This window comes from Plasmodium falciparum, assembly GCF_000002765.6.
Source record: "Plasmodium falciparum 3D7 genome assembly, chromosome: 6".
Classification (NCBI taxonomy): Eukaryota; Apicomplexa; class Aconoidasida; order Haemosporida; family Plasmodiidae; genus Plasmodium; species Plasmodium falciparum.
In genome coordinates this window covers 388,607-412,143 of record NC_004327.3, presented here as the reverse complement: position 1 = coordinate 412,143, position 23,537 = coordinate 388,607, and the positions used below count along the sequence as shown (strand labels likewise).

The window sequence follows — 23,537 nt, the reverse complement described above, 5'->3', positions numbered from 1 at the left end:
TTTCTATTTTAATAAATATATTTTAAGTATTAATCACTTTTATTATTTATTTTAAAACAAATCATTATTATATATATATATACTTATGAGCAATGATAAATAATTTTATAATTATATGTTTAAAAATAAAAGAATAATATTTTATTTACATATAATTATAAAATTATTTATCATTGCTTTTATATATATTTTTTTTTTTTTTACCACAGAATCCTTATGATGCTTTACTTTTATCCATAAAGGTGAAGCGTCATAATTATTAATTTTTGAAAGCAATATAATATATGTTAATGAATTAGATGATATATTAAAAATTATATGTTTTTCCTTGTCTGTATCCGTTCTATTATTATAAATATTATGGAATCCTTTTCGTTTTATTGTTTTTATATAGACCATTTCGTCATTATATAAAAAATTATAACTGAATAGATGTATTATATGCATATTAGTTGAAAGAGCAAAAGTTATATCACTACAGTTTTCTTTATTATTACCCTTATTTTTTGTCTCATCTGTTCTTTCTCCCTTTTCTTCATTAGGTTCTTCATTTTTTATATCCCTTCGAAGTTCTCTCCTTAATTTCCTTTTTTTTATTTTTAAACTTTCAATTATGAGGCCGTTACTAAGAAAAGCCTTCCTCAAATCTAGCTGTAAAAAATATAGAAATGTTAAAATATAACCGCCTATATATATAAGTATATATATATAAAACAAAGTGAATGCACTTTGACGCACATATAAAATATATACTTCTATATATATATATATATATATATATATATATATATACGTCAAGGTGATATATCTAAATGTTGTACACATTTGTGAATTCTAACTTTTATAATTTTTTCAATAATAATAATTTCTCCTTTCAAATTACGAAACACAAATATAAGAAAGTAATACGGTGTTAATAATATAAGAGATAATATATCATTGCTTCTTTTCTCATCAATTCTATTCATCCCCATGTTTGTAAACCATTCAATTAAATGAATGGGCATACTCATCTTTTTATTTTTTATTAATTGGAATAAAAAATTCAACTTTAAAATATTCTTCTCATTGTTAATTTGTTCCTTCTCTTTTTTCAAAGACACATAATATAATACCCCTCCTTTATCATTAGACCAAAAAAATAAAATATCCTTTAATTGAGGATGAACAAAAACGTGATGTATTTTTTGTCTGATTAATTTGATTCTCATTTTATTTATTATAGATGTTTCATATATATCATAAAATATCAGTATGGAAAAATACAAGCAATTTTTTTTTTCTTCTTTTTTTCTATTTTCTTTAGAACTATCATAAGTATAGATTCCCACCCTTCTTTTTAATACAACAATTTTATTCCTCTTAAAAAAACAGGCACTTAAGATTTTTTTAAATATATAAATAATTCGAAATTTTATTCCCATATTTATTAATAAACAATCAAACTTCGACAATTCTTCAACATTTTTTAGTTGAAGATGACCACAACATTTTTTATTATACATGTATGTGTTTGAATAAAAACGAATTAAAACAAACTGTAATAATAATATTCTTTTGTTATATACATATTTCTTTTCTTCTGATACAAATGTGTTAGATACCAATAAGCTAGGTCGTACTTTCTTTGTTACATCTACTACATCGATCAATTTTATATTTTTCTGACTGGATAAAATATAAGTATAATAATAATGTTGTTTTTGATGATGATGGCCAAAATTATTGTTTTTATTATATTTATTATTTTTATTATTATTATTATTATTATTATTATGCCCACATTGATAAATTCTATTGTTATGAATAAATATATTTAACTTTATATTATTTAGAGAGTACCTGAAAAAAGGATACAAATATAAATTCAATACTAGTACATAAAATTTGTTTTTCCTACACATAAACGTTAAAAAAAAAGAATCCATAGAAAAAATGCAACAGAAACATTTTTTCTTTTTACAAAAAAATTCTCTAGGAATAGTATAAAATATGTCGTCCCCTGTTAATTTTATAAAAAAATTATAAATTATAACACAATTCTTGTCATTTTGTAGAGGAATATTACTATTATTTACTATTAATTCGCCAATATATATCTTATTACAATTATCTTGAAATAAAAATAGATTCTTTCTTTCATTTTTTAACCATAGAAAGGATAATAAAGAAAAATTGAAATAACATTTCTGTAAAAAGGTACATACTAATTTTTCTTTTTTATTATATGATAACATATAAAAATATAACTGTCCCATATTAGTTCCTATGCCTAATATATTTTTATTCATTGTTTTTAATATATTATAAGTGTATATAATATCTTCAACCTTTTTACCTATAAAATATTTTTTACTAATTTCAATGTTATCATTTGATAAATCATAATATTCCAAGAATTTCTTTTCATTTTCCTGATATATATTGTTGTAACTATTTGTGTTATATAATGTGTTATTTTTACAACAATTCATATCATTACAATCATTTTTTCTTATTTTATTATCAATATAAATCATCTTTGTACGATACACACTAACCTCTTTTTGTAATAAAACATAATTGGTTAGACAAGCTTTTGATAAATCAATAATACAATAACCATATTTTAACATATAACATGAAAAACATAATTTAAATATGTAAAAAGTACATTTTCTTGTTGTTAAAATTAGGGATATACAATAGCTCGTTTTATTATTAAAATTTATACAATAATTACATATCATTCTCCTATTTAAATTATCAAAAAGGGACTTTTCATTTTTGTTATCAAATCTTTCTTCTTTTTCTTCTAAACTATATGTTATAATATTATTTACAATAAAATTGTGTGGTGATACCTTTTCCAAATTATTTTGTTTTAACCATTTATTAAATACAATTTTTCTTTTTTTCTTTTTTATCTTGAATATAATACCTTTTTCTTTTTTCCCTTCCAAAGAATTATTTATATTATATGGATAAGAATCCAAATTTTTTTTTAATATTTCACAAGTATTTAATGTACTTTCATTTTTTATTATGCGTATATTATTCCGTATTTCATTATTTTTTTTATCTACTATTTTAGAATTCTTTTCATAGTCATTTAAGCGTTTTTGTGTGAACCTTAAAGGATGAAAATAATTATATCTGTGATGATGGTTATTATCATAATTATATATGTTACAAAAGGGATCGTTTTTTTTATGATTACTTGTACATACATCATATTTCTTTTTATTATATATTGAATTTTTATTTACATTATTTTCTATTACCATAATCTGATCACTCCTTTTTGTGTTATAATATTCTTTTTTCCTATACAAAGTATATGTTTTATTTTTTTTTAAAATAAATGGTGTATGACCCTTTGTCATTTTGGTATTAAGATCTGTTAATTTTAAAGAATCAACATGTTGCGTGTTATGTTTTTTCTCATCTTCAAGTAAAATGTCCTTTTTATACTGCGAAGAGGGAAGTTTTTTTTTCTCCTTCAAATCAATATGATCATTTTTTTTTATATTTGGAACTTTTTCTATAGAAACTAAATAATCATTTAAGAATAAATAACACTTATTATATCCCCTTATTCCTTTACTTTTAATATATTCCTGTAAAAAGTATATATATATTTCATCTTTTTTATCTTGTATGAACAACACCGGCGTTAAATATTCCGTCTTTGTGCATATAAAAAACCAATTAAAAATGTTATTTTGCTTATAATTTTTTTTTTCTAATGTAGTAAAATGTAAAAATGATAATTCTGTTATAGAAAAAAACAATAAAAAATAAGAAGATACTATTATGCATAAAATAGAATCTTCACAATTATCATAATTTGTAAGAGAAAAGCAAAACATACCATTTATTTCGATATTTTCATTTTCTTTATTATAAATTTTAATATTATCAATTAAATCTTTGAATATCCATATCTTTTTACGTTCTAAAATAAAATGACAACTATTATATTTCTTAATTTCTATACCTTCAATTTTATCTTGTTCTTTTATATTATCTTTATAGGTAATAGCATTTGCTAAAATTAAGCATTCTTCATTTCTGCTTTTACATAGACAAACAAATTCAGCATATCTTTTAAATATAATCATGACATGTGGAAAAGGTAGAGCACAATACGTAATTAAACTATTTTTACAACATGATATAAATATATATATATATATATATATATATATGTATATATATATACTTTATTTTAAAGGGTAAAACAATGAACCTTTTTGTGTCTTATATTTAAGAAAATTTTTTTTATAAATTTATCCTTTATAAATAAAATTAAAAAGTTAATTCAAAATAAATGTTAATACATATACATAATTAATACTTATAAGTTATTATAATGTAACATGAGGAAAATATATATATATATATATATTATGTCAAATTGAAAAAAACTTGTATAAGACATCCCTTAAGAAGAAGATGAAAAAAAAAATGTGTATACATTTTATTATAAATATAATAGTATAAAACGAAATAATAAAAAATTATATAAATAATAAAATAAATTCTTATATTATTATTTTAATGTTTGTATATATTTTATATATAATTAGTTGTATATATGCACATGTTCAGGTTTTTTTTTTTTTTTTTTTTTTTTTTTCCCTATATAAATAGCTGTACATTTGAACATGTTCAGAATTTTTTTTTTTTTTTTTTTTTTTTTTTTAATCTTTCATATACATAAAGAGATATATTATATAATTTGTATAAATCTTTCAAATATGTTTTATTCCTTAATGTGAATAATTTAAACAATATGTAAAACATATATATATATATATATATATATATATATATATATATATGTATGTATGTATGTATGTATGTATGTATGTATGTATGTATGTATGTATGTATGTATGTGGGTATAATAAATTTGCCTATTTGTATCCTAATAATTGCATATGAGTAAAAATGTTACACATATCTTGAAAGGAAGATATAGATGAATTATCGTAGACACTATTAGTTTCTTCTTTTGATATGGTATATGGAACAGTTTTTATGAGTTGATCCACATAATATATATGTAATTTTCTATTGACCATACTATTTTTTAGAATATTATTTCTACATATTCCTAACAAATACCATGATGTTTTATAAATTTGTGTGTGCAAAATAATATAATCTTGCAATATGGATTTTGAGTAGTTTAACATTAATTGTTCGTCAATAATGTATTTATGGAAAGAAAGAAAGTATAGGTTATCCTTATTTTTTTTTTTATAATTATATATGTACATATGATCTACTTTTTGAATTGATTCATAAAAAATATCAGTGTTAGAATAATCACCTTTTTCAAATACTATAATATAAATTCGTGAAAATATTTTATCTACATCAGCATCATTTTGTATATATATATTTGTATCTTCCTTTACATTTGTCATTCCTTTGATATCTGTTAATACTAAAATACTATATTCACTATTCATGTAATTTTGTTCTTTATGTTTTACTTGTTCAGCAAATGAAATAGTTTTTTCTAATGCTCCTAATAAATTTTGTATATCTGATGACTTTTGAACAATATCAATACGTACATTGGCTACGTCGATATATTTGTAAAATTCGATTAACAGATCTTTATTATAATATGATACCACATAATATTTGTTATAAGAAAAGAAAACATTTTTTTTTAAGAATTGCATAAATTGATTTTTTCCATCTGTTTTTAATGAATATAAAAAATTGTAATCAATAAGAACAATTGTAATTATTGATATGATATTTTTTTCAAAAATTTTTTGTGATATAGATTGATAATCAATTGGATATTTTTGTTTATAAGTTTTTTGAAATGTAAATTTTTCACTATTATCTAAAGGATCAGTTTTGGCATAGAAATTTTCATTATTTTGAAAACTGACTAAAAAAGGTTCATAAATTTTTTGACAGTTTACAACTTTAAATAAAATAAATAAATGAGATTCATATTTTTTTTTATATTTTTTTAATTTCCATATTAATTGATTTATACATGGTTTATTAGAATTTGTCAGTAATATATTTTCTATATTGATGTTCATTTTTTTTATAACATGTCTTGGATTATTTTTGGTGTTTAATTCAATTTGTAGGTTGAAATTTTCATTGGTCTTTTGAATTATCAAAGGAAAGAAAACAGTAAAATGTTTATCTGTTGATTTGTAGGAGTTAATTTGATACATAATTTCTTGTTCTTTTATTTTTGAGCATTCGTGATAAACAAGATTGTAACAAGAAGTATAAACAAAAGCATCACATGATTCACTTAACTGAACATTATTATTTTCTTGAATTGATGACAAAGACAATTTTATATCTAATTCTTTTTCATCATATACAAATATATTTAAATAAAACATATATTTGTTATCATCAATTTTTTTTCTGTAATATAAATCACTTATATATATTTTTTTATTTTCTATAGGATAAATAAATAAAGACTGTGCTTCTTTTACATATACATTTTGATCATTTAAGCATTTTATTATAACATACCAATATTCATTATTTCGATATTTTTTTACATCTATTGCAAACTCTATAATGTCATTATTTTTAATTACACTTTTTTCAATATCTATTCTATGCTCGTCATCGATTATTGGTTTGAAGCTAGAATTAGGTAGCAATAATTTGTGATTATATATATTTAATCTATATTCGGTCTTAGTAAGAACGGATGAAAATCTATGTATGGATTTCATTTCTATGAGACAGTTCTTGAAAATATGTCCTTCCAAAAAGAGCAACTTGAATTGTACAATGAGTGGGTTTTCCATTAATTCGTACTTATTAATTGGCTATCCAAAAAAAAAAAAAAAAAAAAAAATATATATATATATATATATATATATATACATATTGTATGTTAGCTACAACTTTGCATAATATAAAAATATAGTACATGAGAATAGTTCTATTGTTTCATTATTATTTTAATTTTTATTTTATATTACTTCCACTTTTAAGAAAATCAAAGGGGGCGTGGGCTTAATTGCCATATGTGAAGCAATCCATGTAATGGTATCGGAATATTTATTTATAAATTTGTTTATAAAATTTTTTGAGCACACATCATCTGATACCCTTTCTAATATTTCTTTATGTTCTGAATTAATGATAAAATTAATGTTATCGATAGTATAAACATTAATAACCCACATTTTATCCCTCTCGATATCAATAATTGGGTTATTAATATTTTCTATAAGTACATCAAAAATTTTGGTTATAACCTAAACGGGAATCATAAAATAAAATAAAATAATATATGTAAACTATTGAGTATAATATAAATAAATAAATAAATAAATAAATATATATATATATATATATATATATATATATATATATATAGTTAACTATATTTTTAATAATAAATCTTTTTCTTTTGTATATAAAAAAACGAAATATTACCTCATTACTTTTTGATTTCAGGAGAAAATTATAACTTCTAAAAATATATGTGCACTCATCAAATGGATTGGACTTAATATTTAAACATGGGTTTGTAGCATTTTTATTAAAACAAGAATTGGAATAGCATAAATCTACTGGTAGTTTAATACTAATCATTATTTTATCTTTCAAGTAAAAAAAATATATACACATAGATATATATATATATATATGTATGTATAAATATATTTGTAAAATATTTTAATAATTTTTACTATGTACTTTTTTTTTTTTTTTTTTTTTTTTCTTTCTTTTAACATTTTTATTTAAATAATTACCTGCTTGTAATGTTGTGTCTATTTTATCAAAGTTTATTTGTACTTTGTAGATAGCTTCGTGAGCTCCATAAAAATTTTTGGTAGTAAATAATTGAACATCAAAATTTTTTCTTATATCTGGAATTAAATTTAATATCTTAAAAAAGATGAAAAAACATTTTATAATTTTTATATACATAATATGTAAATTACATATATTATATTTTATTATTTTATGTATACTTCTGCATTTGTGGTACTGTTGCAATATAACAAGAAGAGATTATTGGAATTTGATTTTTGTAGAAATACTTCAGCTAGCTCATCATAATATATGGTACATTTTTGTTTCTCTGAACTTGAATTATTTTTTTCGGCAATGGAAAATATCCTAAAAAAAAAAAAAAAATATGCATATTATATTATATATATATATATATATATATATTTATTAATTTTAACACTTTTGGTGTTTTTTTTATTTATATTTTTTTCATAATTTGCTTAATTTGTTGAACCAGATTCCCTCAGAATTTAACCCCTCCTTTGGTATTTCCACAGAAATCTTTAAAATATAAGTAGACGGATATATAGTTGGTATAGAGGGAAAAAAGGTTTCTTTTAAAACAAAAATATATTTATATACAAATAAGAAGAAACAAATAAGAATATTATAAAAAAAAATAAGAAGAAACGAATTAATTACTTAAAGATTTTTCTGAGTATTCATATTCAGGTGGAACAGTTTTTGTATTCTCCTTATTTTCAAAAGGATAATGGTATATTTTAAATTTCTTTAATTCATCTTTAGTTAATTTTAATAAGTACATTTTAGCTGTTATGACATAATCACAGGAGTCTGTAACACACAAAAAAATAATAAAATAATAATAAAATAATAATAAAAAAATAATAAAAAAATAGTAAAATGGTATTATTTTTAAAATAAAATATGTAGATATATACATAATGTAACTGAGAATTATTTGACAAAATAAATATATTTTTATATTATATTATTATATTTTTTTTTTTTTTTTTTCTTTTAATTTTGTTGCCTTTATCTTTCATTTGTGTCGTGTTAAGTATAACTTGCACGTTTTCATTTATTTCATTGGTTTCTTCTTTTTTAAATTGTAATATTTGTAAGTTCCCTTACATAATTATTATACACACATAAAAATTAGTAAAAGTAAAAAAAAAAAAAAAAAAAAAAAAAAAAATGTATATTAAAAAATATAATAAAAAATAAAAAAAAGAAAAAGAAAAATATAGATATATCCTTAATGTTTCTACATAACAATTTATTTATACAAAGAGAAAAGACAAATTACTAGCAGGTATTAAAGAAACTAAAAAAAATTCCTTTCCACTTTTTTTGATATTGAATGTTAAGTTGAGCTCTATTTCGTATTTCTTGACGTCATTTTTGATTGTATTTATCTATAATTTTAAATGTTTTATTTTTTTAATACCGTTTGCTATACATACATACATATATATATATTTACAGAATATCCAGATTTTAAAAAATACATATTTACACATATTTATATCCTCATGTTGATATCTCTCTTTTTATGTTCTTACTTTTTTCGCGTTTTTAAATGTAAATATAAAATTGTCATCATAAATTGAGGTGGCACATTTTATTAGGAACATGGAAAATAAAAAGAATAATCTCATTTTGAAAAAATATAAATAAATAAATATAAACAAATATAAATATAAATAAATAAATAAATATATATATATATATATATATATATACATTTATATGTGAAGAATATGTTGTTATATGTTTCTATTATGTAAAAGGCTTTCGTTTATTTGTTCATTTTGGTATAATATTGTATCATTAAAATATGCACTTAATATTTTCTTTCCTTAGAAAAAGAAAAATGTCTCATTTTTTAGACAATATTTATTGTAAATGTTATATACGTCTATAAATATCATACTTATTATATATATATATATATATATATATATTTTTTTTTTTTTTACTTATAAGAAAGAACATGTTGAAATATAAATAATAAATATTATGATATATAAATATAATATATTTCTATTAACTAATTTTGTATAAATAATCTATTTTTTTAAGAAATCTTAATGTATAATATATATAATGCACTCTCTAATAATTTAAATATATATATATATTATATTATATATAAATGCATAATTTTTATGCGCCGTGCCTATTTTTTTGAGTAAAAAAAAATATATTAATTATATAAATATATAAATATATATATATAATATAAATTTATTACATAATTATAATATAGAACTTACAAATATATAATTCTTTTTTATTCTCATAAAGTAATATTATATATTTGTATGTATATATTATAAACATTTCATTTAATTTATCTTATGGCGATATTCTTATTTCTTTTTAAAAACAGTTCCATAAAGGAAACAACGTGAAATTATAAAAAAAACAAAAACAAAAACAAAAAAAAAAAAAACAAAAAAAAAAAATATTTCTGTTTTATTTTATAAGATATTATTATAATCATATACAAAATATACAAAATGATTATATTTCCGTTATTCCACTTGTTTAAGTAAAATATATATATATATATATGTGTTAATTTATTTGTTGCCCTTAATTCGATACTTCATATATTTAGTTCTTTTTTTATTCTTTTAATATATTTTTTTTATTTTTATTTTTATTTTTTATTTTTTTATTTTACTGTATTTTTTTTTTATTTTTTTTATTTTTTTTTTTTGATAACACATACGATTTTTTCTTTTTATACATGAGCATTGTTAATAAAGTAAAAGAAGCAATACATAAAAAAGTCATCGATATAAGGAAACGAAGAAAAGGAAGCGAAGAAAAACAAAAGAAAGACAAAAAAGATGAAATAAATTTTGATGCTTTAGTCGATAAAAATGTAAATGAATTAAATATAGAAAATGAAGAAGAAAGAGAGAAAATAAAAGAAAGATGGAAAGTAATATTGAAAAATAATGCTAAGAGATATGGGAAAATATCTGAAGGAAATAAAATAGAAATATATAATGAAGGTACATTAGCCTTTCGTGATATATTAAATTCCATTAATAAAGGTAAAAGACGTGTTTGGTTAGAGTCCTATATTTTTGATGATTCTAAACTTGCAGAAGAAGTAGTTAATAGTTTATGTAAAGCATCGAAAAGAGGATGTGATGTTATTTTATTAATTGATTATATAGGAAGTTTAAAAATGAAAAATAAATGGGTACAACAATTAAAAGAACATGGTGTGCATGTTATATTTTTTAATACATTTTTAAATTCGTTTTTTAATATGTTACCTATATTTTTTCGTGATCATAGAAAGATATTAATAGTAGATAATACGGCTTACTGTGGTTCAATGAATGTTGCTGAAAATGTATTTCCCAGTGAGATTTTTCATGAGTATGAGGAAGGGGATGAGAGAGAAGAGGATACCGAATATTCGGAAGAGATAGGAAAAAAAAAAAAAATATATAATGATGAGAAAGAAGAAGGAAATAAGAGTAACATGATTAAAAATTTTGATAATGACATTAATAAAGGTAATATTTATGATGATTTTAATAAGGACGTAAATAAAAAAAGGAAATGTCTAGAGTATTATGACTTACATATAAAAATAAAAGGTCCAGCTGTTAAAGATTTAGCTGATGTATTTATTGATTCGTTAAAAATGTCTAAAAGTTTAATAAGTAGAGAACCTATAGAAGAGCAAAAAAAATATGCAGATGAAAATTCTTGTTATGTTCAAGTATTAGAATCTAATGTTTTAAGAAAGATTAGATCTATTCAATCAACATTTGATTATATTATAAGAAATGGAGCTACAAATAATATATATATAACAACAAGTTATTTTTTACCACCAGGATTTTTAAGAAGAGCCTTATTTTCAGCTTTATATAAAGGTGTTAATATATCATTTTTATTTTCAGGTAATTCTGATGTATTTGGTGATGTTCCAGCTACTTATTATATAATGAAAAAGATATTAAAAAGAATTGATAGGAAAAAGAAGGCTTTATTAGAATATAATAATATAATATCAAATTATATAAATTTACATAAAAGTTTTATTAGATATCCTATAATATTTGATAAATATTATAATAATTATCAAAAAAAAAAAAAGGAAAGAAAAAATAAAGGATCAATGAATTTTTATTTTTTTCAAAAAAAACATTGTCATGCAAAAAATTTAGTAGTAGATAATTTATGGTGTTCTATTGGATCCTATAATTGGGATCGATTTTCATCAAGAAGAAATCTTGAAGTTATGATATCCATATTTGATAAAAAAATATGTGATAAATTTATACAAGAACATCAAAATAAAATCAGTCATGATTCTATTCAAATAACATTATCTCAACTAATTAATAGAAATTTTCTTCAAATATTTATGAGTTATTGTGCATATCATCTTGGAAAATTATCGGGTAGAAATATTTTTGATGGATTGTCTAATAATAACAAAAAAACTATACTCAGAAAAGCTATCATAAAGAAGTATTTAAATGACAATTGTATACAAAATATATCTTTAAACATGATGTGGGGTGTTTAGCATGAGTACAAAAAAAAAAAAAAAAAAAAAAAAAAAAAAAAAAAAAAAAAAAAAAAAAAAAAAAAAAAAAAAAAAAAAAAATAATAAAAAAATAATGGGTGGTATGATGCAAAATATATAATACGAAATATGAACTAAGTGGAAAATATAAAATAAAAAATAAAAAATATAAAATAAAAAATAAAAAAATAACAAATATATAATAAGAAGTATAATATGGAAGCTATAAAATATATAATGTAAAATATAAAATATATATCGTGAAAATGTCATCACAACATGACATATACATATATATATATATATATATATATATTTATTTATTTATATTTATATTTATATAATGCATAAAAATTAATTGATATCACAAAATTGTAGACTTGTACAAAAAAAAAAAATTAAAAATTTATTAACAATTATATATTTATTGGTGACAAAAAAAAAAAAAAAAAAAAAAATAATAATAATAACAAAATAAAGTAGTAAAACATATTAGTTATATTTTATTTTTATTTTTATGTATTCATTTATTTATGCTTTTGGCAAGAGTCATTAAATCAGTTCTTAGTCGAATGTTTTCAATTAATGTCTCTTCCATAACTTTTTTCATTTCATCATAAGTTAATTTGTTGTTAAAAATGTTGAAACTTTTGTCTAACCTATAAAAAAAATAAATAAATATACATATATATAAATATATATATATATTTGGTACATATTTTCATTTTTTTTATTTATGTTACCTAAAATGTTCTTCGCTCAAAGCATGTTTTTTTATTAAATGAGATATAATTTTACTCTTATTATTTACATCTTGTTGTAATAATATCTGATCTTCTTTAAATTTTTTGATTTCTTCTGTTAGAAGATTTATTTCATTCAAAAGTTCTTGTGTTGATATGGAATCTTTTTTATAACTATTTTCATTATTATTATTATTATTATTATGAATATCCTTTTTTTCATCATTAAATGTAGTATATATGTCTTGAAATTTATTTGAAAGAAGCTCATACTTTTTCTCAATCATTTTATTTTTTCTAATTTCATATGAAAGTAATTTTTTTGTTTCCCTTAATTGACTATGGGCATTATTTTTATTTTTCAAATATATGGATTTATATTCATCCAATTGATACTTATAATAATTAATTTTGTTTATTAGTTCTTTTGGTAAACAATTTTTTGTAGAATTATAATTCAATATGTTTTTAATGGTGTTGTTTGTTTTGGTTTTGCAAGATATATTATGGTTTGAAGGTGTTTCCCCATAAATCACATTGTTATCATCACCATTATTATGTATGATATTATCATCATCATTATGTAACATATTATCATCATCATTATTATGTAACATATTATCATCATCATTATTATGTATGATATTATTATCATCATCATTATGTATGATATTATTATCATCATCAACATTACGTATGATATTATCATCATCATTATGTAACATATTATCATCATCTATCCATTTTAAAAATTTTGCACTTTTGAAATTTCCCCCCTTTAAATGACTAAATTTCCAATTGTTCATATTTTTTTTTTTTTTTTTTTTTTTTTTTTTTCTTTTTGCTTTTTTTTGAATAATCCATCCGTCACTTTCCTTCCCAAGTTTATAAGATTTCACATGATGACACTTTTTATAATTTGTTAAAAACATTTTAAACCTATTGACTACATGTTTTTCGTTTATTTTAAAATCATAAAGTAATTTTTTATAACCATATAGATCTTCTTTAATAATTTGTAGATATTCATAATATTTTATTAATTTGTTTTCAAGTTGATGTTTTTCTTCATTAATTTTTGTGCACAAAAAGTTTTTATTTTTTATATCTTCTTGTATATTTTGAATATAACATTTTAGTTCGAAATTTTGTTTCATATATGTCATTTTGTCTTTTAAATGATTTTGTAGTTTTTCATTTTCTTTTTCTAATTTTTTAATTTCTTTTTCCATATATTCACATTTTTCCCTTGATCTAATATCATCATTCAATATATCATGAGAAATATCTTGTTCAGTTTTTATATGTGATATTTGTCGAGCTAGCTGTAATAATTGAAATGTTTGCCTTTCGTTTATATCGTTTAATATTTTCTCTTTTTTCTTTAACGTTTTTATTTCTTCTACATATTTGTTTATCATATTATTAAAATTATTAATTTTATTCAAATCTGAAGAGCAGTAAATGGTATCTGTAAAAAGACTTTTCATATCACTCATGAGTAATTTTCCTAACATATCGAAATGTTCATTTTGATCTTTAATATTGTCTATTTTTTTTTGTTCATCTTTATTTTTGTCTTTGCCACAAAACTTTGAACAGCTATCATTATTATTATGTTTATTATTATAGAGTTTCTTTTCCTCTATATTCATTTCTTTTTTATTTTTTTTCCACGTTACATCCCTTTTTGAGGTTATCATATCCTCAAATATATTGATATATTCTTTCCTCACAAAATTGAAACTTACATTTTTTATTAAAAGTTTTTCAAGACTATCTAAAAGAGAATCTTTCATATAAAATTCCGTTTCTACAGATACATCTTTTTGATTAATTTTTTTTATTTCATTTTGATTATGATATTGGGAGGTCCTTTCTTCTTTTTTTTTTTCTTCTTCATCTTTAATTATATCTATGAAAGGTTCAGAAACAGAACGGTTCCTTTCGTTTTCCCCATCTTTATTTATGACACAGGATGGTGATATGTTATTATTTAAATTTTCTTTTTTTTTAACATAATTTTTTTCATTTTTTAATATTAATAAGGAATCGACATCATTTTGTTTTTTTTCCAATAAATAAAGTTCCTTATTATTTGTATGACAATTGTTCGTATTAAAATGAGCATTCTCATAATATTTATTATTATCATCATAATTATTATATTTATATTTATATTTATTATTATTATCATCAACATTATATATATTATTATCATTGATTTCATTAATTTCTTTATTTTCATTAATTTCTTTATTTTCATTAATTACATATTTACAATCCTCTTCATTTTTATAATCTTCAAAAGGATTTTTTTTTTTTTTTTCATGGGTGCATATTGTCATGTTTCCATAATACACCTCCTTATCTGAAGCATCCTTTTGATTATATTCAAAATCCATAAATACCTTTTGATCCTTATCTAGAGGTACCATATCATTTTGTTTATTTTTTCCTGTTTTATATTTTCCCTCGTTTGTTAAAATGTTAGTAATTATGTCTTTCTTTTCCTCCTCAAGTAAATTTGTTTGAATAAGTACTTCTCTTTTGGTACTATCTATTAAATTGTGGTTAATATTTTTATTTTTATTATTATTATTATGATCATATATTATGTCCTCTTCATTTACATGATTTTCTTTTGAGGGGGATTTCTCTGTTGACGATACACATAAATCTACTGACTTTTGCTTACAACAATTCATATTTCTTTCTTCTTGAATAAAATACGATTCATCTTTATCTTTTTCTTCAAATAGTTCTTTATGAAGGTGACTAATAATTTTATTTTTTGCTATCTCCAGGTTATTGAAAAAATTATACATAATTATACATTCAAATAAAAAATAAAAGCAAGGAAATTATTTTAATAAAGGGGAACAAAAAATAAAATAAAATAAAAAAAAAAAAAAAAAAAAAAAAAAAAAAAAAAAAAAAAAAAAAAAAAAAAAAAAAAATTATAATAATAAAAGAATGATAATAAAAGAATGATAATAAAAGAATGATAATAATAATGTAAAAGGTGATATATAAATAAATGAATTATAAATTTATGTGTTATATTAAAAAAGAAAAGAAAAGAAAAAGAAATCCACAAAAATTGGCTCACAAAAAAATAAATATATATATTGTATATATATATATATATATATATATAGAATTAAACAAAATATTTCTACCTTTTCATGATATTTATTTTATGTCAACAAGAGAGTTTTTACATATTCATACAGTTTACAAAAAATTAAGGTTAGACGTAAGAAAAAAAAAAAAAAAAAAAAAAAAAAAAAAAGGCATTAATAAATTTTTAAGAGAAGCTGAAAAAAGAAGGCTACATTCCTTTTCCTATATCACACTTTAATATTCAAAGTTTAAAAGAATGAACAACCAAAAAAATTAAAATTATATACATAATATATATATATATATATATATATATATATACATATTTTATGTATGTATATATAGATAATCAAGTACATAACAAGATATAAGAAAATATATATAATATAAGAAGGAATGAATATATATTTTTTTCATATATATAAATATTTAAAATTTTATATTATAATATATCAAATATATTAAAGGTAATACATAAAAATATTATTATATATATATATATATATATATATATATATATTTTTTTTTATTTATTTATATGCGTTAAGTCTTGAAATATATGTTATTTATTCAAAATTTCCATATATAAAATATGAAATATACGTTAAACATCTTCGAGTGTGTGTTTATAAATCAATAATTTGTATTTATAAAATAGAATGGGAAAATTTGATAAAATTGTTCTATTAATTTTATATTTTTTTATGATATATATAAAAATTGTAGAGATATTATAAACTATATTATTTATTTTTAATATGTTTTTTAAAAAAGAGTGTAAAATTATATGATTCTACAATGTGAAGATGGATGACAAGCGCGTGTAGGGAGGGAAAAAAAAAAAAAAAAAGGAAAAAACATATTATATATGTAAAATATATATATATATATATATAATATATATTTTTTTAATTTTTCTTGCCCTTTCATATAAGACATATATATATATATATATATATATATATATATAATATATTGAATGAAAAGATGTGCATACACTTACACAGTTTATTTAATTAAAATGTTTTGTTATATATAAAAGTTTAAAAAAAATAAGAAAGCATTTTATCAAAATATTTATAAATAATAAATGAATTTGTGACCATTTGAAAAAGTTCAAATGAATATATACATATATATATATATATATAATATATGAACAAAAAAAAAAAAAAAAAAAAAATATAAATATAAATATATAAGTATATATATATATATATATATATAAATATATAAGTATATATATATATATATATATATATATATATATACCCATTTAATTATAATATTATCAAATTTATTGACCTCATTTACACATGAAACTTTTCGTTGCTACCTTTTTTCAATATGTACATATTGCCTTGCTGGGATCCCCATATATACACCTGCATATTTTATAATTTTATTATTTTCCTTTTGTTCATTTATATGTGCCGTAAAACTAAGTAATCGTGATATGAAATAAAAGGATGGATAATAATATAATGGTATATTTAATATATGGAATAGTAATAAGGTATAATAATATAATGAGGGGTATTTATTTTTATGTTTTAAAAAATAATTTTCAACTTGTATAAAATGATTTAAAATATTTATATTATGTTGAGATGTTACTTTACAATAATCTGTAATAATTTTTTTGAGAATATTATTTTTTTTATTAAAATTATTATTTTTAAGAAAAAAGAAATTTAATTGATTTTCTTCAATATTATCATTTATTATATCTTTGTTTTCTTTTTTATTTTGAAACATTTTAAAGTTTAAAAAATATTGTAACGATGTATGTAAATTTATTTCTTTAAATATATCTATATAGAAGGTTACCATAGATATACATATATTAAAATAATTTGTACACATGTTACTTATCATTCTTATTAAAAACGTAGATTCATTAATATTATTATCACATAATATAATTAAAACATTACTTATGAGTTTTATACTATACATATCATAATTAACTTGAGGAACCTTACAAATAACATCTTTACTTTCTATATGATTATTTATATGATCATAATTATAAATATTATTCATAACAATTTTATCATTTTTTTCTTTTTTTATTTTTTCTTTCAAACAATTTGATTTTATATAAAAATTGAATAAAAGACAAGAGGAAACAAAATCATTTGTATATATTTTATGATCAAGAAAAACATTTTTATAATTTTCTAAAGAATATTTTGGATTTATTAATTTTAAATAGCTAGCCAAGATTTCATAATAACAAGTATTTATGTCAGAAATTTTTTTTTTATCCTGTGAAGAATGAATAAAATAATTTCTTAATAATTCTAATATATTACAATGTGAAACATTATTATACATTTCAAATATTCTTTTTTCGTCTAATAAGTTCAAAGCATTTATAAAAATATTTCTTTTTTCTTTTAATTCTTTTATATTTGGGAGCTTTTTATAAAGAAATAAATAAATAGTCTCTTCAAAATTTCCGTATGAGCATAAGTCAACAATATTTATTCCTCTGTAAAAAATATCTTTAATATGATAAAAAAAAAAAAATATACATGGGGAATACAACCTTTGAATATAATAATAAATAAATATATATATATATATATATATATATAAATTCACATATATAGGTATACATATATATATATATATATATATATATATATACATTTCTCCATTGTTCTACTTTTACTTTTCATTATATTATAGTTACATATCAAAAATATTTAACCTTTTAATTTTAACCTTTGTGTTCAAAAAAAATTTCTGTCTCCAGAAAAAGGCTGGTAGTATCATCTATATGCTTCTTCTCCTTTTTTATTTTTTCATATTTTTTATTCTTACTATTATTACAAAAACATTTTATATCATTCTTAAGAAAATCGTTTTTTACAAAATGAAAGAAAGGAACTTTTCTATGTCCCATTAATAACAATTTACACATTTTACTTTTTAAATTTATCATAGTTAAAATTAAATAAAATAAATAATAATATAATTAATTATGAGGAAAAGATAAAAATCAAGTAAACAAAAAATTATAGACAACTATCATATGTATATTTTATTGAATTAATATTATATTTTTTTTATCTATTTTTCTTTAATAGTTTTAACAAAAAAAAAAAAAGTAATAATAATAAAATTAAATAGATAGGGTGTATATATATATATATATATATATATATATAAATTCATATAAAAAATGAAAACTACTTAAAAAAAAAATTAGATTTTTATAAATAATTAAAAAAGTATTTTTAAATATAAAAAAGGTTTTCCTTTTAAAATTTTTTTTTAAATAATATTTATAAAAATTATAATTTTTTGTTCATATGTACTTCATAAAATAATGCATAAAATAAAAAAATAAATAAATATAAATATTATATTATATATATATATTATTATATAATATATTTAATGTTTTGTTGTTTCTTTTTCTTTTTATTTTTTGTAAAAATAATTTCTCTCTACGAATTCATAGTGCAAAGAGCTAATTTTTTCTTCTTCTTTTTTAACCTTTTATTTTATTACCCAATAATCCTTTTATATTTTTAATTTTGTAATTATAGAATATTACAACATTATATATTATTATAGCATATATTTTTTGTACATATGTTATATATATAAATATATATATATGTATATATTTATATATGCATATATTTTATATATATATATATAATATATTATATATATATTATATAAAAAAAATCTTTAAAAAAAGAATATATATTTTTAAAAATTATAAAAATATATTTTTTAAATATAAAAAAAATGTTCCTTTAAAATTTTTTTTTTTTTTTTTTTTAATGATATATTCATAAAGATTACAATTTTTTGTTCATAAGTATTAATATAAAATAATGAATACGTAATAAATAAATATAAATATAAATAATATATTATTATATTATATATATATATATTATATTATATAATATATTTAATGTTTTGTTGTTTCTTTTTCTTTTTATTTTTTGTAAATAATTTCTCTTCTATGAATTCATAGTGCAAATGAGTTATTTTTTCATTCTTCGTTTTTATCCTTAATTTTAATACCACAACCCTCATATTTTATTTTTAATATTTTTTTAATTTTGTAATTATGGTAATTTTAGAAAATTACATACATATATACATATAGATATATATATATATATATATATATATATATATTTATGGTAACATATTTATATTTTTGATTTAAAGTCATAAAGAATAACATTTTATAAAATATGCTTCTGTCAAATATATAACGTGTTTATATTTGTTCTTTTTTTTGTTATTCTGTTTTTCTATATATTCATGTATATATATTACCTAAGATTGTTTTATATAAGAATATAAAAAATAAAGAAACATAAAAAAAATAAATAAATAAATAAAAACAAAATAAAAACAAAATAAAAACAAAATAAAACAAAATAAAAACAAAATAAAACAAAATAAAAACAAAATAAAACAAAATAACGTTGTTCTAAAAAAACAAAGTAATCAGTTTTGTTCATTGTATCTTTTAAGTATTCTAACATATATAACTGTTTAAATGACAATATATATATATATATATATTATGTTTGTGTTTTATTTTGTATAATTTAACTTTTGTTTTTTTTCTTTATGCGAAATAATTTGTAATTCTACATTTAAAATATATAATATAAATACTTCATATATATATTTATACACTTTTAAAATATTTTTTGATTTTTAATATTTTTTTTTAAATATATATTTTTATTAATATTTATAACCGTTGTGTGTATATATACATATATATATTTTTTTGTTTTTATAAATCAAATTATTATTCATAGTGTAATAATAGTTCAAAAGAAAAAAAGAAAATTTTTTTTTTTTCATGTTCCTGTATATGTTTTTTTATATTTATTATAATAAAGAATACAACAGAAGAATAATAAAAAATAAATATATAAATATATAAATATATATATATATATATATATTTATGTATGTATAGATGTGCTTGTGTACCAAAAAAAAATATATTTTTAGAAATGTAAACGTATTTGTATAGTTGTAGGTGCATATCATTTTTAAATGTATGAGCTCTTTTTTTTTTTTTTTTTTTTTTTTTTTTTTTATTTACTTACCTTTTTATAAAAATAAATAAATAAACAAATAAATAAATTAATATATATATATATATATATATATATATGTTTTAAAGCTTCAAAATGGATTTGTTATTTGCAAAAATAATTTGTATTGGTATTTTTTTGGTAGTAACAACCTTTGGTTGTTTTATTCCTCATTTAATGGGATTGTACAAAGAAAAAGAAAATGAAGAAAAAAATAAACGTGTTAAAAATATTCTTTCAAACTTGAATTGTTTTGGTTCAGGTTTTATTTTTTCAATTATCATGTTTCATTTATTACCCGAAACTATACATATAATTAGTGACCATGGGAATATAAGAATTTTTAATACATCAGATAGTCAGATGAAAATTTTGTATATCTTTTTCTTTGTATTTATTGGTTTCTGCATGCAATTAGGTTTAGAATATGTACTTCCAGTAGATACTAATATTTGTTGCGTTTCAAATCTAGATTCAAAAAAGAAATTGGAAGACACTCTTTCACAGTAATTACAACGAAATAAAAAAAAAAATATATATATATATATATATATATATATATATATTATATATTATATATATGTATGTGATTTATTTTTTTTATAGACATATAACAAAAAACGCGAGCACAACAGTAAATATCGAAATGCAGAATATAGTAAGTATTGTAAAAATATGAATATCACACACCTTATCTACCTTTAAGCATATACTATATATGTATGTGCGTATGTATTTTAATTTGTGTTTTATATATGTTTTTATTTTTTTATTTTTTTATTTTTTTATTTGTACAGGATAATATTGATCATATACATGAACATTCATGTGAAGGAGTACATACACATGATGAAAAAAGCATCGGGAAATTCTTGGAGATACTCACATTACAGTCTTTTTTTTTAACCATCTCTTTGGCTATTCATTCATGCATCGAAGGTACAAATGTGTTTGTATATATATATATATATATTTTTTTTATGTATGTATTATATTAATGTTGTGTTTAATGCTTCCTTTTAATTAGGTATGATTATTGGAACATCAACTGACGTAAATTATGTGTTCATAAGTTCCTTTTGCATTTTATTACATAAATGGATAGCAGGTGTTACGGTTTCTTTATCTTTAAATTCAAATAATATGGTAAGATTTTTATAAAAACGAAAAGATTTTTGTATATTTACACAGCACGAAGGGAATATAATATGTATATTAATATATATTAATATATATATATATATATATATATATATATATATATTATACATATTTTTTATTTTTATTTCATTTTACTTTATTTTTGCAGAACAAAACTTTGAAAGCCATTTTGTTGTTAACTTTCGTTTTTGCTTCTCCTCTGGGTATAGTGTTAGGACATATGGCAAAATCAGCAGGTAAAGTTAATAAGATATATATATATATATATATATATATATATAAATCTTATATATGAATAATTGTATATAATTTAATTTTTTTTTTTTTTTTTTATAGGACAAAAAGTAACGTGTTTAATAAACGCTGTGTCCATAGGAACATTGCTGTTTATAGGATGCGAGGTAATAAAAATAAATACAAGAAATATATATGTATATATATATATATATATTAATGTGAAGTGTTATATATGTAGGTGTATTAAAAAATGTCATGATATAAATATTATTTTGTATTATATATTATATATTTATGTTGGTTGTTTATATATATATATATATATTTTTAGATATTGTTGAATGAGATAAAACAAAACATAAGCAGAAAAGTACGTCTATGTAAATGGCTAAGTTTTTGTTTTTCTTGCCTGATCGCATTTGCTTTAATTAGTTTTACAACAAGTATGGCACCTCATACACATGGTGATATAGATACTCATGTACATGTTCATCATCATGATCATGATCATGATCATGGTCATAATCATTAAAATTTATTATTTATTTATTATTTATTTATTTATTATTTTATTTTTTTTTTTTATGAATTTTGTTTTAAAACAATAAACATAAAAATATATATATTTTAGATGTATTTATTATATATATTATTAATTTTTTAATTTTTAAAAATAATGTTTTTTTTCAAGAGTTTATAAAAAGATGAAACAAAATAAATAAATGAAATAAAAAAAAAAAAAAAAAAAAAAAAAAAAAAAAAAAAAAAAATATATATATATATATATATATATATATAAATATATTGCAAAAATTGTCATTTTAAATTCTTTATTTTTTC

The 23,537-nt window shown here is 18.8% G+C and overlaps 6 protein-coding genes across 6 annotated transcripts; 2 read left to right on the top strand and 4 right to left on the bottom strand.

Annotated features, from left to right (window-relative positions):
* Positions 1 to 141: 141 nt before the first annotated feature.
* PF3D7_0609600 (conserved Plasmodium protein, unknown function) lies at positions 142 to 4,103 on the bottom strand (the record flags this gene model as incomplete). The annotated part of the gene is made up of 2 exons (XM_960993.1): positions 142 to 651; positions 840 to 4,103. 2 exons carry the CDS (start codon positions 4,101 to 4,103, stop codon positions 142 to 144), a joined length of 3,774 nt encoding a protein of 1,257 aa, XP_966086.1.
* Positions 4,104 to 4,901: 798 nt separating this feature from the next.
* Positions 4,902 to 9,422, bottom strand: PF3D7_0609500 (conserved Plasmodium protein, unknown function; the record flags this gene model as incomplete). The annotated part of the gene is made up of 10 exons (XM_024473106.1): positions 4,902 to 6,821; positions 6,978 to 7,256; positions 7,438 to 7,604; positions 7,758 to 7,893; positions 7,980 to 8,127; positions 8,255 to 8,354; positions 8,443 to 8,595; positions 8,795 to 8,890; positions 9,071 to 9,179; positions 9,327 to 9,422. 10 exons carry the CDS (start codon positions 9,420 to 9,422, stop codon positions 4,902 to 4,904), a joined length of 3,204 nt encoding a protein of 1,067 aa, XP_024328936.1.
* A 1,097-nt stretch (positions 9,423 to 10,519) lies between these two features.
* PF3D7_0609400 (mitochondrial cardiolipin synthase, putative) lies at positions 10,520 to 12,331 on the top strand (the record flags this gene model as incomplete). Its single annotated transcript, XM_960991.1, has 1 exon — positions 10,520 to 12,331. One exon carries the CDS (start codon positions 10,520 to 10,522, stop codon positions 12,329 to 12,331), a length of 1,812 nt encoding a protein of 603 aa, XP_966084.1.
* A 523-nt stretch (positions 12,332 to 12,854) lies between these two features.
* On the bottom strand, positions 12,855 to 15,902 carry PF3D7_0609300 (conserved Plasmodium protein, unknown function; the record flags this gene model as incomplete). The annotated part of the gene is made up of 2 exons (XM_960990.1): positions 12,855 to 12,990; positions 13,075 to 15,902. The coding sequence occupies 2 exons, from the start codon at positions 15,900 to 15,902 to the stop codon at positions 12,855 to 12,857; spliced, it is 2,964 nt and encodes a 987-aa protein (XP_966083.1).
* A 1,630-nt stretch (positions 15,903 to 17,532) lies between these two features.
* Positions 17,533 to 19,153, bottom strand: PF3D7_0609200 (citrate synthase-like protein, putative; the record flags this gene model as incomplete). Its single annotated transcript, XM_960989.1, has 2 exons — positions 17,533 to 18,710; positions 18,934 to 19,153. The coding sequence occupies 2 exons, from the start codon at positions 19,151 to 19,153 to the stop codon at positions 17,533 to 17,535; spliced, it is 1,398 nt and encodes a 465-aa protein (XP_966082.1).
* Positions 19,154 to 21,395: 2,242 nt separating this feature from the next.
* On the top strand, positions 21,396 to 23,229 carry PF3D7_0609100 (zinc transporter ZIP1, putative; the record flags this gene model as incomplete). The annotated part of the gene is made up of 7 exons (XM_024473105.1): positions 21,396 to 21,805; positions 21,906 to 21,957; positions 22,097 to 22,238; positions 22,327 to 22,445; positions 22,609 to 22,696; positions 22,797 to 22,861; positions 23,029 to 23,229. The coding sequence occupies 7 exons, from the start codon at positions 21,396 to 21,398 to the stop codon at positions 23,227 to 23,229; spliced, it is 1,077 nt and encodes a 358-aa protein (XP_024328935.1).
* Positions 23,230 to 23,537: the final 308 nt, after the last annotated feature.